Source organism: Vanellus vanellus, assembly GCF_965231255.1.
Source record: "Vanellus vanellus genome assembly, chromosome: 5".
Lineage (NCBI taxonomy): Eukaryota > Metazoa > Chordata > Aves > Charadriiformes > Charadriidae > Vanellus > Vanellus vanellus.
Genome location: NC_138910.1, coordinates 69550901 through 69565128, shown reverse-complemented (window position 1 = coordinate 69565128; position 14228 = coordinate 69550901). Strand labels below are relative to the sequence as shown.

At 58.9% G+C, this 14228-nt stretch overlaps 2 protein-coding genes across 2 annotated transcripts in view; one reads left to right on the top strand and one right to left on the bottom strand.

The window, feature by feature from the left end:
* Positions 1 to 7689: 7689 nt before the first annotated feature.
* On the top strand, positions 7690 to 10615 carry HYI (hydroxypyruvate isomerase (putative); the record flags this gene model as incomplete). Its single annotated transcript, XM_082484675.1, has 8 exons — positions 7690 to 7885; positions 7976 to 8087; positions 9172 to 9286; positions 9433 to 9511; positions 9665 to 9714; positions 9881 to 9950; positions 10144 to 10278; positions 10486 to 10615. The coding sequence occupies 8 exons, from the start codon at positions 7690 to 7692 to the stop codon at positions 10572 to 10574; spliced, it is 846 nt and encodes a 281-aa protein (XP_082340801.1). The 3' UTR covers positions 10575 to 10615.
* Positions 10616 to 11223: 608 nt separating this feature from the next.
* Positions 11224 to 14228, bottom strand: part of SZT2 (SZT2 subunit of KICSTOR complex) — a gene marked incomplete at its 5' end in the record, with an annotated part of 61752 nt that continues 58747 nt past the window's right edge. Inside the window, one exon of the mRNA XM_082484059.1 lies at positions 11224 to 11951. Coding sequence (XP_082340185.1) covers positions 11808 to 11951 — 144 coding nt within the window. The 3' untranslated portion in view covers positions 11224 to 11807. The remainder of the gene's footprint in view (positions 11952 to 14228) is intronic.

Here is a 14228-nt window from a genome sequence, read left to right as displayed (position 1 = left end):
CCCGCAGAGCTCCCCGAGCTGGGCATACCCCCCCAGGCTCCCCCCTCCTGCCCACACCGTCCCGCTGGAGCTCTGCACCCCAAAGCTCCTGGGGCCTGGGCTGAGACTTGACATTCTGCCCGCTCCCCTACACACATTGGCAATTAGATCATAATTGTAATATTTGCATATTCATAACAGCTGAAATTAATTGCATTTGCATAATGGTAATGAAAGGGACTTCATTAATTACCGCTTTTTTCTGGGGATTTTGCATATAAATGGATTCCATTAGGCAGGTTGAGCTGTGGCGGGTGCAGGGGTGGGACAGGAGCAGTGTCGCTGGACTGGGATGGAGCTGTGAGCACTGCTGCCACTCTTCCTGCCCCACTGCGCTGTGCCCTGCAGATGGGCTCAGCTGTGGTGTGGGGGCTCGGTCGGTGGCTTCCTGCCCGTGCCCAGACCCGGTGGCTTCCCTTGGCCCTGCTGACCCCACACATGCCCAGGCATCCCGCCACAGCATGGGGGTGTGGGTGGGAGCAAAGATGGGCACCGGGGCTGCTGCAGGTTTGCCTTGCTCAGTGTGTCAGTGAGGCCATGGAGGGCACAGAGGGTCCCTCCTGCAGGCACAGCATCCTGCTCTGTGCATGAGAGGGTGGCTGTTGCCACCAGCATCCGAGCCTGGGTTCCCCCTGTGTATGGGGGGCGCTGGGGTGGCCACTAATGGCAGCCAGGGGACCCCCTTCCTATCCCAGGGTGATGCAAAAGGCAGCGATGCCTGGGGAGGGCTGGGCAGCAGGCACAAGCTGGTGTGAGCAGGTGGCCTCCCGCTGCGTCAGCTGTGTCACCAGTGGGCCCTTCCCAGGGGATGCAGCAGCTCCGAGACCCACAGCATGGCCCCATGCTGCCCTGTGCCTGGCCTGGCATGGCTCCCTCCTGGCCGGGACGGAGGGGCACGCAGAGGAGCAGATGGATGGGAGCAGGGCTGTGCTGGCACGGCCACTGCCTCTCCTGTGTGCCAGAACCAGGCAAGAGCGATGCCCCGGCCCGGGGACCTGCTGTGACCACATGCAACAGCTCCAGGGCGGCTCCAGCCATGGCATGAGCCTACCCAGGGCTGGCAGTCATTTGTCACTGTCTGTTGTCCCCATCCCATCACTGCCTCTCTTCCAGGGCAGCTCACAGTGCCCGGGAACCTCTGACCAGCGGCCATCACTGTCACCAGGGCTGCCACCAAACTGCTGTCTGGAAAAGCCCCAGATGTCCCAGTTGCGAGGTGAGGTGAAACAGGAGGTGAGAGCCGCCCACAGCCCAGGGAAAGGGAAAAGCTGGGTGCAGCAACTATGAGCTGGTGGTCAGCAAACGCAGGTGAGAAAAGTCTCAGTGAAGCTCTCGGTGGCTGGCGGAGTCACAGGAGGTACTGGTTGAAGCAAACAGAGAGAAAACCAACTCCAAGAAACAGCCCAGTCTGGAGACAGGAGAAAGGCAAAGAAGCTGTGGCTTCAGTGTCCCTCTGTCCATTCCTGGAGCGTGAACACCTTTCCTCGCTTCCCAGCCCGCCGGCGTGCATGGCCGGCTCAGCCCTGCGTGTGCTGGTGCCAACAGAGGCTGAAATAATAAACACACGCCAGGTTTTGGGGAACCAGTTCCGAACCTGTGGCGGGTTTTGGTTTGGTCCTGGCCACACGCTGCCACGGGGACAGCCCTGCCCTCACCAGGAGGATGCTCCGGCCATGGGGCACCTCTGCTCTGCTCCGTCCGGGGAGATGCTTCTGTGGGAGACGGAGCTCATTGCCTCCTTATTGATGGCTCCTTCCCTCCTGCACGGCTGGGGAAGAGGCCTGCGGAATAAATCAGTGCAAGAGACAGATTATGGCAGCTAAAGACTCCAAATGAGATGATAATTGCCGTGGTAATGACAGCGAAGACCTGATGCTGCCGATAAGGAAACATCTCCGCTGCTCATGGCTGGTGCCCGGCCAGGGGACTGGCACAGGCACACGGTTGCGGATGTCCCCAGGGACACCACGGCTGGGCAGCGCTGCCCTCCCTGTGCCCACAGCAGGGTGCGGGTGCCCATGGCAGGCGCTGGTCCCCACAGTGTCCCCGCAGCGGCAGGGACGGGGGTGCTGGGGGCCGGGCGAGGGGGCACGAGGCGGGCAGCCCTGGCGGGGCCGTTTGTCTGGTTCTCCTGCCGGCTGCGTGTCAGCTCTAATTAGGCAAACTTCTGTATTCATTGCGAGCCCAGCCAGCGGAGAATTCCACAATTGAATTTTAATGCCCTAAAAACACATTACAATCAGCCTGATTAATTAAGAGATGGCTTAACATGGTGACCGGGCTGCAGAGGGCCGTGCTGGGGAGGGGGTGCCGTGCGGGCCGGCTCCTGCACCCCATGGCGTGGGGCACGGGGCTGCAGTGTGCCGGGGCCGGCAGAGCTGGGGCTGCTCCCTGAGCCCCGCGGGGCCGCGGGAGGGGATGGGAGCCGGGGCCAGGCTGTGCCCGGGGGGGGCGGGCTGCGCGGACCCCTGGTCCCCCAGCCAGGGCAGGGCTGAGCCCAGACCTCGGGCTCCTCGGCAGCTCCGGCTCGGCCGGAGAGGCGGCAGCGGTGGGAGCATCCCCTTCCCTCACCGGGTCTCACTCTCCCCATCAGTGTGGCCATCAGGGCCCTCCTGAGTGCCCGTTCCCTGCGTCCCCACCACGTCCCTGCTCTGGGCGCAGGAGCTGACGCTGTGCTGTGCCACGCCGTGAGCGGGGCGCTCCGAGGGGACCCTGCGTACTTTTGTTCGCAAGTGAGGACGAGCTGGGAGGGTCCTATTAATTTGCAGGTGCAGAGATTCCCCAGGGCACCAGCGGTGCTGGCTAACGGGCTGCCACCTCCGGAAGCCAGCTCTGCCCCCGCTCCCTGGGCCACCGCTTGCTGTGACCATGCCCAGCCGAGGCCAGGCTGTGTCCCCACATGTGTCACTGTGCGGGGTGGCCTCGCCAGCCCACCTGGGTGCTGTGGGCTAAAGCATCCTGGGGGGACCCTTCCCCTGCACCCTGCCGCGGGTGCCGGGCAGTGGGAACGATCCCTGCAGAGCTTTGCCGGGATGAATTTCACCGGGTGCCCCTGGTCAGTGGGACGGTTCAGCCGAAGCCCATCCTGCCATAGCGTAACGAATGGAAAAGGGGGGAATCCATAACCACGGTGTAAAGGCGAGGTTGCAACAGGCAGGACATAAATCAGAGGGAAAGTGATAAAGGGAGCCTCTCGCCAGGAGGGGCCGGCAGCGGAGGGAGGGATGGCAACGGCATCGTGAGGCCAAAAGAAATCCTGGCAAGGCAATAAATCCTGCAGCCGCTGGAGCTGCTCGAGCGCTAATGATCACACAAAAACGCCAGCCACGTTTAACAAATATTTCTGCTCTGTATTTGGAGAGAAGCGGGACGACATGCTTGAATCATACAAGAGTGATGAAGCCGTCTATTAATTACTGCCGAGAATGTTAAACAACATCTGCCAGCTCAGCGGGCCCAGGCACCGCCCGCCCCGGCCTCCTCCAAGAGCTGGAGGAGAATTTGGCCTCCTCATTAATTTCCTGTGAAATCTTGAAATAGCGAGAAAATCCCAGCCGGCTGATGGAGAGCCCACCCGCGCCAGGAGCCGCGGGGACGTGGGTCCTTGCCTCCTCCTCTTGGCTCTGCCAGGATTTACACCACTTTCCCACCCGTTTTGATCCTCCCTGGTGAAGAATAGCCATAAACTGGCAAAGGTTGGGCATTTGTTTCCCATAATATGATGTATAGATTTTCTTTTACCCGAGTGTTTTTGGAGGCTGTAAGGAAGGGAGGCCTGAGAGGGGCAACGTGCTCGTTAAGGCGTGCTACAAAAATCTTCGTCACAGCTTTGGGAGGGCCTGGCATCTTTCCCTGCATCTCCCATGTGCTGCCCGGTGCCTGGGACCAGAGGGATGGAGGAGATGGAGGGATGGAGGAGATGGAGGGAGAGGAGCAGCAGGAAGAAAAGGAGGTAGAAGAAGTAGAAGAGGGAGATGAGGAGAAGGCTCCCTCTGGAGAAGAGGACTCCACAGCATCAGCATACACCCCGGTTACGGCACAGCCTTGCTACACCCCATCATTAGCCATTTGCAACCCAGGCAGGTCCTTCGTTTCAGGAGGGGGAAACAGGCTGAGCAGCAAAGGTGGCTGCGAAGGGCACAGCACACTTCGACGGCGGTAAAGCAGGCAGCTCAGCAACAGAAAGACAGTAATTAACAAATTAGCTCTGCACAGTGTGCATGGACCGCGGTAAGCAGAGAAGGACCTGGCAGAGTGATGGATCCCACCAAGGAGTCCCCAGCGGCACTGGGGCTGGCATGTCCCTTCAGTGCCAGGTCCCTGAGCCAAACCCCCAGCAGTGCCCAGAGCTGTGAAAACAGGGAGGTCCAAGAAATTTGGGTGGGATTCTGGGCAGGGAGGAGAGCTGGGGATACATGTGCAGCCGACCAGGTTGCATCGCTCAGCAAAGCCTGTCCCAGTACGACCAGAGGAGCAAGGAGCTGGGAGGGATGTCCTGGCAGGGGCTGGGGGTGACAGGGTAGGGGGCATGGCCATCACGGGGACACACTGGCCACACGGACACAGACAAAGAGGAGGGTTGGTCTCCTCTCTTGGGAGAGCCTTTTCATCTCTTGGTCCCTTTGCACTCAGAGGGGATGGGTTTGGGGAAGACTGGCTTTGGTGAAAAATCATGAGATTAAATACAAGCAAAGCTCTTGCAGCTGCCTCCATGAGATGCTGGGTCACACGTGGATTATTTTTCCCAGCCTTTTTCTCCACATAAAAAGGCTAGAATTTACTCATCTATAAAAGCCGAAACCCAAACATGGTTGCAAAATATTGGGGTGCTTTACAGCAAAGAAGAAAGCCCAGGGAGGAAGGGACCCCGAGGGTGCCCTCTCCCAGCCCCAACCCCAGATCGCCTCTCACCGTTGCGGGGCACAGGGGGAGCGGGAGAGGTCTGGGCGTCCTCAAGAGGGTTGGGGGTGACAAGCCCCGGTGGGACGGTGCCACCCAGCCACCCCAATGTGCAGCACCTCATCCCTCCCAGCCCCCAGGGTGCCAGCCGAGCCACTGGGGAGCCCAGAGACAGGTAGTTAAAATACAGAAATGTCGATTTAAATTAAAAAGTGTTTCATAAAGAGGGAGAGAGATAAAACCTTCCCCGCAGCACAACAAGCTGGGGGATTTATGGGAGACTGGGAGGACTGGTGCCCCCCACTGCGGTGGGCTCTGGGGGGGGGGGGTGGCTCAGCTGCCGCTGCTGGCACCGTGGAGCACCCCAAGGCACCGTGCCGGGGCACAGGGGCCACCCACACCCCCCCACCACCATCATAGAGGCCAGAGCTGGGTCTGCACTGAAATGTCAGCTCGCTAATAAAATGTGCAGGAGCTGCGTTTTCTTTGGGCCAATAAAACTCCGGTGTGGCGGCAGGGATGCTCGGCACCCAGCTGCCCTCCCGCAGCAGAGCCCTGCTGGGCCCCCTCCCCACCTCCTGGGGGGGAAACACGGGGGCCGGTCTGACCCTGCGCTCCTGCCAGTCCCCCCAAACAGCGGGAGAGGGGCTCAGGCTCCAGCGCCGGCGTGGCACACAGCTCCAGAGCCACAAGTGGCACGGCGGGGAGTAAATCTACTGCGCCCTGTCAAGGTAAAGTGACAAAACACGGGCCTGCAATGCAGGAACTGCAGTTATAACAAGAGAAAATCAATGCGATATATTACCAGAGATATAAAGACGCTGTTAATGCTTCAGCGTGGAACCCAGCAGCTTTGCTTGCCGTCGGCAGGGCAGGTTTGCTGTGAGGGCTCCCTGAGTTCCCATCTTGCTGCCCAGGTCTCCCACACGCTGGGTTTATTCCCTGCCCCCCAGCAAAGAGCTTCTGCTCCCACCTGCTGCCTCCTGGGCTTTGCCCCAGCCCAGTGCCCAGCCTTCAGCCGGGGATGCGGCCAGGACTGCCACGGCCAGAGTGGTGCATGGCCTCGGCGGGCACCTTTCCAGCCCCATGGCACAAGGACCCGGTGAGGCTGCACCCCCCAGGCCGGGCAGGTGCCACCCCTCGTGCTGGGGTCCCCATGCCCATGTGGTTCTGCCACCCACCCACCCACCGGTGCTGAACCTCGCAGGCTCCTGCACCTCCTGGGTTTGACTGAAGGAGAAGAACAACCCCAGTGCACCATGGAGCGAGGCTGACGAAGGACGCCTGGAAGATGCAGCCTGCCCCAGCACAGTGGCTACAAGCAGGGAGCAGCCTGTGTGCTGGGGACACATACACTGGGGACATGAGTGCTGGGGACATGCACTGGGATGTGGGCTGGGAACATGTGCACTGGGGATGCATGTGCTGGGGACACGGACACCACCCCTTGCACAGCTGTCCATCACTGGGGACAGTTTGGATTATTACTGAGAAGTTAAGCCAAGCTTCTTCTAATTGATTAATCAATGGCCTTAATTGAGTTGAGACTCTTTAATGGATAGCTCCGCCACTGCTTTCCCCTTTGCTGGCGCTGCCCTGACCTGCCACCAAAAAACTCTCGTTGTGGCTGGCCTCTGCCAAGGCGGCGCTGCCGCTGGGCTCTCCCAGACTGCTGGGAATTGCTGGGGTTTGCAGCGGGCCACGGGGCTGGCGGCTGCGGAGGGCTTCTGCCATGGTCATGGAGGAGCCGGAGCACACAGGGCTCCCCAGGAGCGGGCAGACAGGTGAGAGCCCCCAGAAACAGGCTCAGCACAAGGGGCTGCAAAATGTCCACAGCTCATAGTGCCACTTCTGCCAGCCACGGCACAGCCTCCGGGTGGCCACAGGCTGGACAGGACACCCACCCTACCCCTGCAGCCCACGAGCTGTGCCTGAGGTGCAGAGAGCACAGGGGACAGGGACTGGGGACGTGGGGCTGGTCACCAGCACGGCAGAGGTCGGACTCCCTCACACCGGAGCCACAGCTCTGCAGAAGTGGAGATGAACGTTTTTATGGTAAAATATGCAGAGCGTGGGACAAAAGAGAAAGCGTTTCTCGCATAATGAGACGCTGTTAGAGACAAGCTCCCCAGGAAACCAATTAACGCGGCGCTTTGTGTATGTCAGGCCAACACCTGGCAAAAACACCTTTCCCAGGGAGGATGCAGCCTCCCCACACGACGGCTGCCCCCTGCACGCCCCTGTGACGAAGACAGCAACCCCACCTGTGTCACAGGCAGCACGGGGCCGGCTCTGCCTGTAGGGGTGCGGCGTGGGGCCGCAGACCCACACGGGCCCCGTGGCCCCCACACAGCGGCGTCCCCCCACGCTGGAGCCATCACCCTGCTGCACGCTGACAGGGCAGAGCGCTAGGGGCGTCGGGGCCGTCAGCTGCTGGGGAGAGGCTGCGCTCTCACACTGCCCCAGCTGATGGGGGCGCTCTCACACGGGGGGGCCCTCCCAGCAGCCCCACGGGTGGTTCCTTCCTGCCCGCAACCGCCGCTGCCCACGCGGGGCGCAGCGGACCGGGCTGGCGGGAACGCACCGCCTCGGCCCCGCCCCTACTCCGCATAGCCCCGCCCCTACCCCATCTGGCCACGCCCCTACCCCGCACAGCCCCATCCATACTCCGCATAGCCACGCCCCCTACTCCGCATAGCCCCTCCTCTATTCCTCCTGGCCACGCCCCCGCCCCGCCCCCCGCCGCCCGCCATGTCGCTGCGCTTCTCCGCCAACCTCTCCTGGCTCTTCCCGCAGCTCCCGGCGCTGCCGGCGCGGCTGGAGGCGGCGGCGGCCGCCGGGTTCGGGGCGGCGGAGGCGGCTTGGCCGGCGGGCTGCCCGGCCCAGGCGCTGCGGGCCGCGGCGGAACGGGCGGGGGTGCGGATCGTCCTTCTCAACACCCCTCCCGGTACCGCCGCCTCCCCCGGGCTGGGGGGGTGGGGGGGTGGGGGCGAGGGGGTGCCCCGGCGCCCCTGACCGCCCCGCCGCTCTCTCCTAGGGGACCAAGAGGCGGGTGAGATGGGGCTGGCGGCAGTACCCGGGCGCCAGGCAGCCTTCCGCCAGGGCCTGGCCGCGGCGGTGCAGTACGCCAAGGCGGTGGGCTGCCCCAGGTAGGTGGGAGGCGGGACCCCCGCTCCTGCGGCGACTCGGCTCCCCCCCCCCCCCCGGCAGCGCCAAAGCCTTCCTTCCTTCCTGCTCCAGCTCTTCCTCCCAGTGGGGTTTGCCCTTTGCACTGCCGTGCCTGCATCCCGCCAGGTCCCTCCGTGCTTGGCTGTGTTGGGCGGGAGCCAGTTTGTGGCAGAGCCCTGGTCCCAGCGTGCTCGCTGGGAGCCCACCCAAAGCTGGCAAGCGCTCCGTTCCCCGGGACGGCTTTTGTCCACACCTCTGCACAACGGTCCCCAGGATAATCCTCCCTTTTTCCTCCCTGATTACACCAGTTGTTTCCTCCAGGACACCACAAGAGTCGCTTTATTGAAGGCCACACTCATCGCGGCACAGCAGAGACTGCAAGAGATGCAATAAGCCTGGCACAACCCCCTTCAGAAAACCAATGCGGCCCTTTTATTGCATTTACTTTGCATCATCCTTAGAAACGCAGTCCAAAGCCCTGCGGAGGGCATGGGCCAGGCGGGCCACGGGTTGCCCAGACCCATTGGTGCGCTCTGGCAATGGGCAGATTAAAGAGGTTTTTGTTTCCACCGTGCGCCTTCCCCAAACCGTCACTGAAGAGCCTTGTTCTCGCCTGGCCATTGAGCTCTGCATGCAGACTGGCGTAGCCCAGCACTGGCCACAGTCCCCTCTCTGCTCTAAGCCAGCCAGTGGCGAGACAAAGCATCCGACCTGCCCACGGCAGAGGCAGCGCGCCTGCTGCCCCTTGTGCTGGCCAGGGGGCAGCCCCAGGAGCGAGACCCCAAGAAAGCTCCAGCTGGAGACAGCTGGCAAAAGAGGGAAGAATCAAGGTCTGTGATTTGTCAGGCAAAATCTTTAAAGATGTCCCCCTGTGTACTGAGGTTGTGTCCCTGCAGTTTGCTGGCACCTGTCGTGCCTCCTACATGGGAGATGGCTCCTCTTACCCCCTTCTGTGTCTGCTCCCTCAGCCTGACCCTGTTTTCCATTGGCAGAGGAAGGTACTATATCAAACCACCTGCTCGGAGACTGGAGCTGGTGCCTGTGGCTGATTCTGTGTGTCTGTAGGATCCACCTGATGGCTGGGCGGGTTCCCCTGGGTGCAGACCGGGCAGCAGTGGCAGGTGAGATGGAAACCACCTTCGTTGAGAATCTCAGATACGCTGCTGACCTGCTGGCCCAGGTAAGTGGGGAACAGGTCCTGCTCCATGGGTGCAGCTCTTCGGGTACCGAGGATGGAGAATCCCCCACTGGCCTGGCACGGGGAAGGAGTGCTCCCTGCTGCAGAGGTAACAGGATGCTCTGCAGGGTGACATTACTGTGTTACAGGAAGACATGATTGGACTGGTGGAGCCTATTAACAACCGTATCACTGACCCTTGCTACTTTCTCAACACCCCGCACCAAGGTAAGGCAGACATCTCTCCCCAAAGTTTACTTCAAGGGAGGAGAAGGATCCCCAAAGTCTGAAAGGCAGGAGGTTGCCTTACCTGCAGGGACATGCTGAAGGAGCACAGCTGATGAAGGGGGGTCTTGGTCTCTCATTTCTTTGCACCCTTAGCTGCTGCCATCCTGGAGAAGGTGGGACGGCCCAACCTGAAGCTGCAGCTGGTAAGTCAGCATTGAGGATCTTCAGGGTCCACCCTCCACCAGGGAACCTTGCGCAGGCCCACAGGGGAGTCCCTGGGGATGTGGAGAGGGACAGGGACCATAACATAGCCATCCTTGACCTTGACTGCTGAACAGCTGCACCATCCATCTCCGCTCTCTCCCACAGGACCTCTTTCACTGCCAGATTATGGATGGGAATTTGTCACGCAACCTGGAGACATACTTCCCACTCATTGGTAACACCCTGCACCCAAACCAGCTCCTCTGTGGCCATGGGGCAGGAGTGGCTTTGAGATAGGGCCCTACTGCCCCCCACTCTGCTGTGGCTGGCTGGGGGTGTGGGGCTGCTCTTGGGTCACCTCATCCCATGCCTAGAGAAGGTTGCAGGCACGGCTGCCTTGGGCAGAGCATCTCCCGTTCCCTCCCTAGGTCATATCCAGATTGCGCAGGTGCCAGGGCGGCATGAGCCTGACAGCCCTGGGGAGCTGAACTTCCCCTATATCTTCGAGCTCCTGGAGTCCCTCGGCTACACTGGCTACGTAGGGTGCGAGTATGCCCCAAAAGGTGAGTGGGACTGTGGGCGGTCTGAGCACCAGTGGCAGGTCCCAGCATGGACCAGTTGACTGGGGACTGCGCAGAGGCAGGCATGCCCTGGGCAGTGGCAGGCAGCAGGCGTCAGGGTCCCTACCTGGGGATGAGACCCCTGCTCAGAACAGCAGCTGCTCCTGCTTGCCTGGGGGTGCCAGCAGGAGACCTTGTCTGTCACTGCAGGAGACACTCTGGAAGGTCTGGGCTGGCTGCGCTCGTACTGGGAGAGCAGAGGCCTGCAGCATGGTGGGACCAGCAAAGCAGCAGAGTAAAACACGGAAAACATTGGAATAAATGTCAAAGCAACGGCTTAACAGGGGAGGATGTCTGTCTTCTTTATGACTTAGGGCAAAGTTAGGAGCATCTGTGTCATATTGCTCTTCCCCAGGCCCTGCTGGGCCAGCCCAGGCAGTTAGACCCTCATCTACTCAAGCACCATCTGCAGCATGTCGTATCTGGGGATGGCTTGGGCACCACGGTAGGTGACTTGAGGTACACAGGAGTACCTTCACCTGCAGTCTGCAGGGGTATCCAGGGAGAGGTTTCCAGTTCCCCCTGCTGAGGGGAGCAATCACTCCTTGGGAAGGGCACAAATGTTCCCAGTTCAGCTCCAGCTGGTGACTGAAGTTGTGTGAAGAGGGCTGTGGGCTTCCAAGTCTTGCAGTTCTCGAGGATGCTGCCAGTGCCCAGTGCTGAGCACACAGATGGTGGGGAAAAGTGAAGCAAGCAGCCCCCCTCGCAGGTTGCCCGAGCCAAGGTCCTGGGCTGGGGGCTGCCGGCCCACGGCCACTCAAGGCTGACTGCCCTGCTGCTCCTGCTCTGGAGCAAGTATGAGACCCCGGCGCAAATGCAGCCAGCCCCACAGCCAGAGTTGCCTCTGCATCGCTTTTCACATCCTAGCCTATGGCACACGAGTGGGGATCTGGTTCACTTTATTTCACAGATACATCAATAGCTTTAATGTACATTTCCATAAAACCTTCCCCTGGTCCAGTTCACCCTTCCTGTCCCATTCAGTGCTTTCCTGATGAAAGCAAAGGGCCAGAAGTGTCCTCACTGTCCAGAGCCCTGAAGCACATGAGTCTTCCTGCCTAAAGCCAGAGTGCTGTGTGGTGCTGCCTTGTGCAGAAGACGTGCTGAGTACACTCCTCCATGCCTTCCGGGCAGACAGAACTCACCTGCAGATGCCAAAGCCATGTCCCTGAGAGTCGCTCTGCTTCAGCCAAGCCACAGCAGCCAAGCTCCTGCCCTTGTGGTTCGGTTCAAGGTCATTCAGTATCAAACCCACCGAAAACAGTGCACCGAGGGCCACACCAGCCAGCAAACGACAGAGGTGCACATCCCCAGGCTCCTCTGTTCAGCACCCACACGTGCCACTAGTGGTGCTGCCTGCAGTGCCGGAGCACAGGTCCCCCCCAGAGGCCCGTTCTTCCCCATCGTCACCCATGGCACAGCCACACCGAGAGGTCCTGTACATGCGTTGCTCCAGGATGTGGATGTCGGTGCTAGAGCAGGCCTGTCCAGAGGTTGAAGCAGGCAGTGTTGATAACTGACTCCAGGTGGTGGTATGTGGACACAAGCTGTGGCAGAGGGCTCTCGCTGTTCTGGGGCTGCACTGGGAACGGCTCTCGGAAAACCACGGTGAGGCTCTGCTGAGAAGGAGGAGCAGGTCAGGGGACAGGATTCAGACAGGCACTGTGCCCTCCCTAGCCCAGGTGCGCAGGCACTTTTTTGGCAATGTCAGGCAGATACTGGGAGAAGTCCCAAAATGCCAACGGCACTAAGCTAGTGTCTCTTTCTGTGACAGAGCATGTTTGAGCCTCCTCCCAATTTTCCTGGTGGAAATAAGGTGCAAGAACTTGCCCACTCACTCTGTCCCAGCCCTCCTGCATCTGCAGTTATACCAACCCCAGCAGCAGCCTCAGGAGAGGAGGGGATTCTACTGCCTCCACAGTAATAAGGGCTTCCAGGGAAATTAGAGGGAAATTTCTTCTTCTAAGGCAAAGTGTAGGAGTGCAACAAATGAGGAAGGGGAGGAGATGAAACATAATAACTGCACTCCTAAAAATAAATGCTGGCTGCTTCATTCTCATTAGTGACTGTACTGACAAGGCAGGGCAAGGGCAGAGGGGAGCAGAGAACAGGGTTCAGAAGAGAAGGCTGCAGGAACTGAAGCAGAAGAAAAACGTGAGCAACTCAGTGCACTGAGATCAGTGTCATGGAAGCAAGACATGGGGACTGGGTGTTCTCCAGAGCTGAAACGCAGCACATCTAGTAGCCACGGTCCTCTAACAAACTCATAACGCCATGAGAACAGCTGTGTAACTGCAAAAACAGCAAACGCATCACCATCATTTAAGAGGGAAGAGAAAGTGATTTGTGAGCTTAACTCCAGCAGCAAGCAAAGCTTTAGAGCAGGCTTGGAGAGAATGAACCAGAAGGAAAGTGCAGCTCAGTGTTACCAAAGTGATGTGTTAACACCAGAGTTCTCTTTGATAAGGTAATATTTCTAGACAAAGGAATCATGGTATATCTTATCTGAGCTTCAGGAAGGATTTGATGTAGTGCCACATGGGAAATTTAGGTAAGCTGAAAAGATAGGAATTAATGCAAAAATTATAAGGTGAAGATGGCAGCGCTGAAAGGGGAGGTAGCAGGCTGGAGAGAGGTTACAAGTGGAGTTCCTCCAGGACAGGTTTTGGGACTCACATTGCCTAGTACTTTAATGAGTCTTGCACAAAGATGAGGAGCATGCTGATAAAATTTGAGGCTCTAATACAAAAGAGGATTGGGATAATGCAAAAAAAAAAAAAAAAGCCCTAGAGACTTTTCAGAGGCCACAGGAATGGGATGAATGTTAAGTGCGAAATACAAGGTGAGGAACATGAAGGATTTCTGTTATAACATGGGATTCACTTGGAGAGGTGATGGAGGGTCTGGGTGTATCATATCAATGACCACATGATGACACTATGACCAGTAAGATGTGAACATGAAAAGGCAAATACCACCCTTGGCTGGACCAGAAGCACCAGGCAAGGACAGAAAAGCCTTGGTGCAATCACAAAAGGCTCTGCTGAGACTTCTCAGGAATGCTGGGTGCAGTTCCTGACACCAGTATTTACAAAGGCTGACCTGAGCCCTGAAGGGTTCTGAATGACAGTGAAGCCACTGGAGAAGGGAACGAAGGCTTAAGAGCTTGGCTTGATTAACACAGCAACATGGAGTTGGCAAAAATTCCACCCTCGGATGTGGAGCTGAATCTAGGGGACCCGGGAGGAAGCCAGTACCCGCACAGTGAAGAGCAGTTTCAGCTCTGAGCCACCTTTGGCATGAAGAGGATAGAACTGGCCACGACAAAAGCTCAAGCACAAAATGGGAAGAGCTCTTCACCATCAGGTGGCAGGAGGCACTAAGCAGCCTTCCAGCAAGCACCACCTCTTCTGTCTCCCCTACCTGCTTTTAAGACAGAGTGCGATTTATTTACAAAGGGATCAGTTATGCTGCAGCTTCTGCAAAAGCCTCAGTGTGGACTGAAGTATCTTGTAGATCCCTTGCTCTCACATGCAGCTGCAGTCCCTGCGACCCATGCTGCACTCTGCCTGGGAGCACAGCTCAAAGCAGAGTATTTTTTCCCTCAAGTCCAGTGAAGGTCAAAGCCTGTGCAGGTTTGCTGGGACCCTCACAGTGCAGGTCCCCTTCCCTTCTGCCCAGGTAAGAGCAGCCTGCAGCACTGGTGACCCCTTCCAGCCAGACCCAGTGTGCTCTGGCTTTGGACTGAATACATGAGGACTCTCTAGCCTGGATAGAGGGACAGCTGAGAACATGATCCGAAAGCAACCCTGTGAAGGAAAAGGGGATCAGCTGCTCACTGTTTTCCAATACAAGAACAAAGGGTAATCACAGGAAAACAGCAGAAAGAGGTT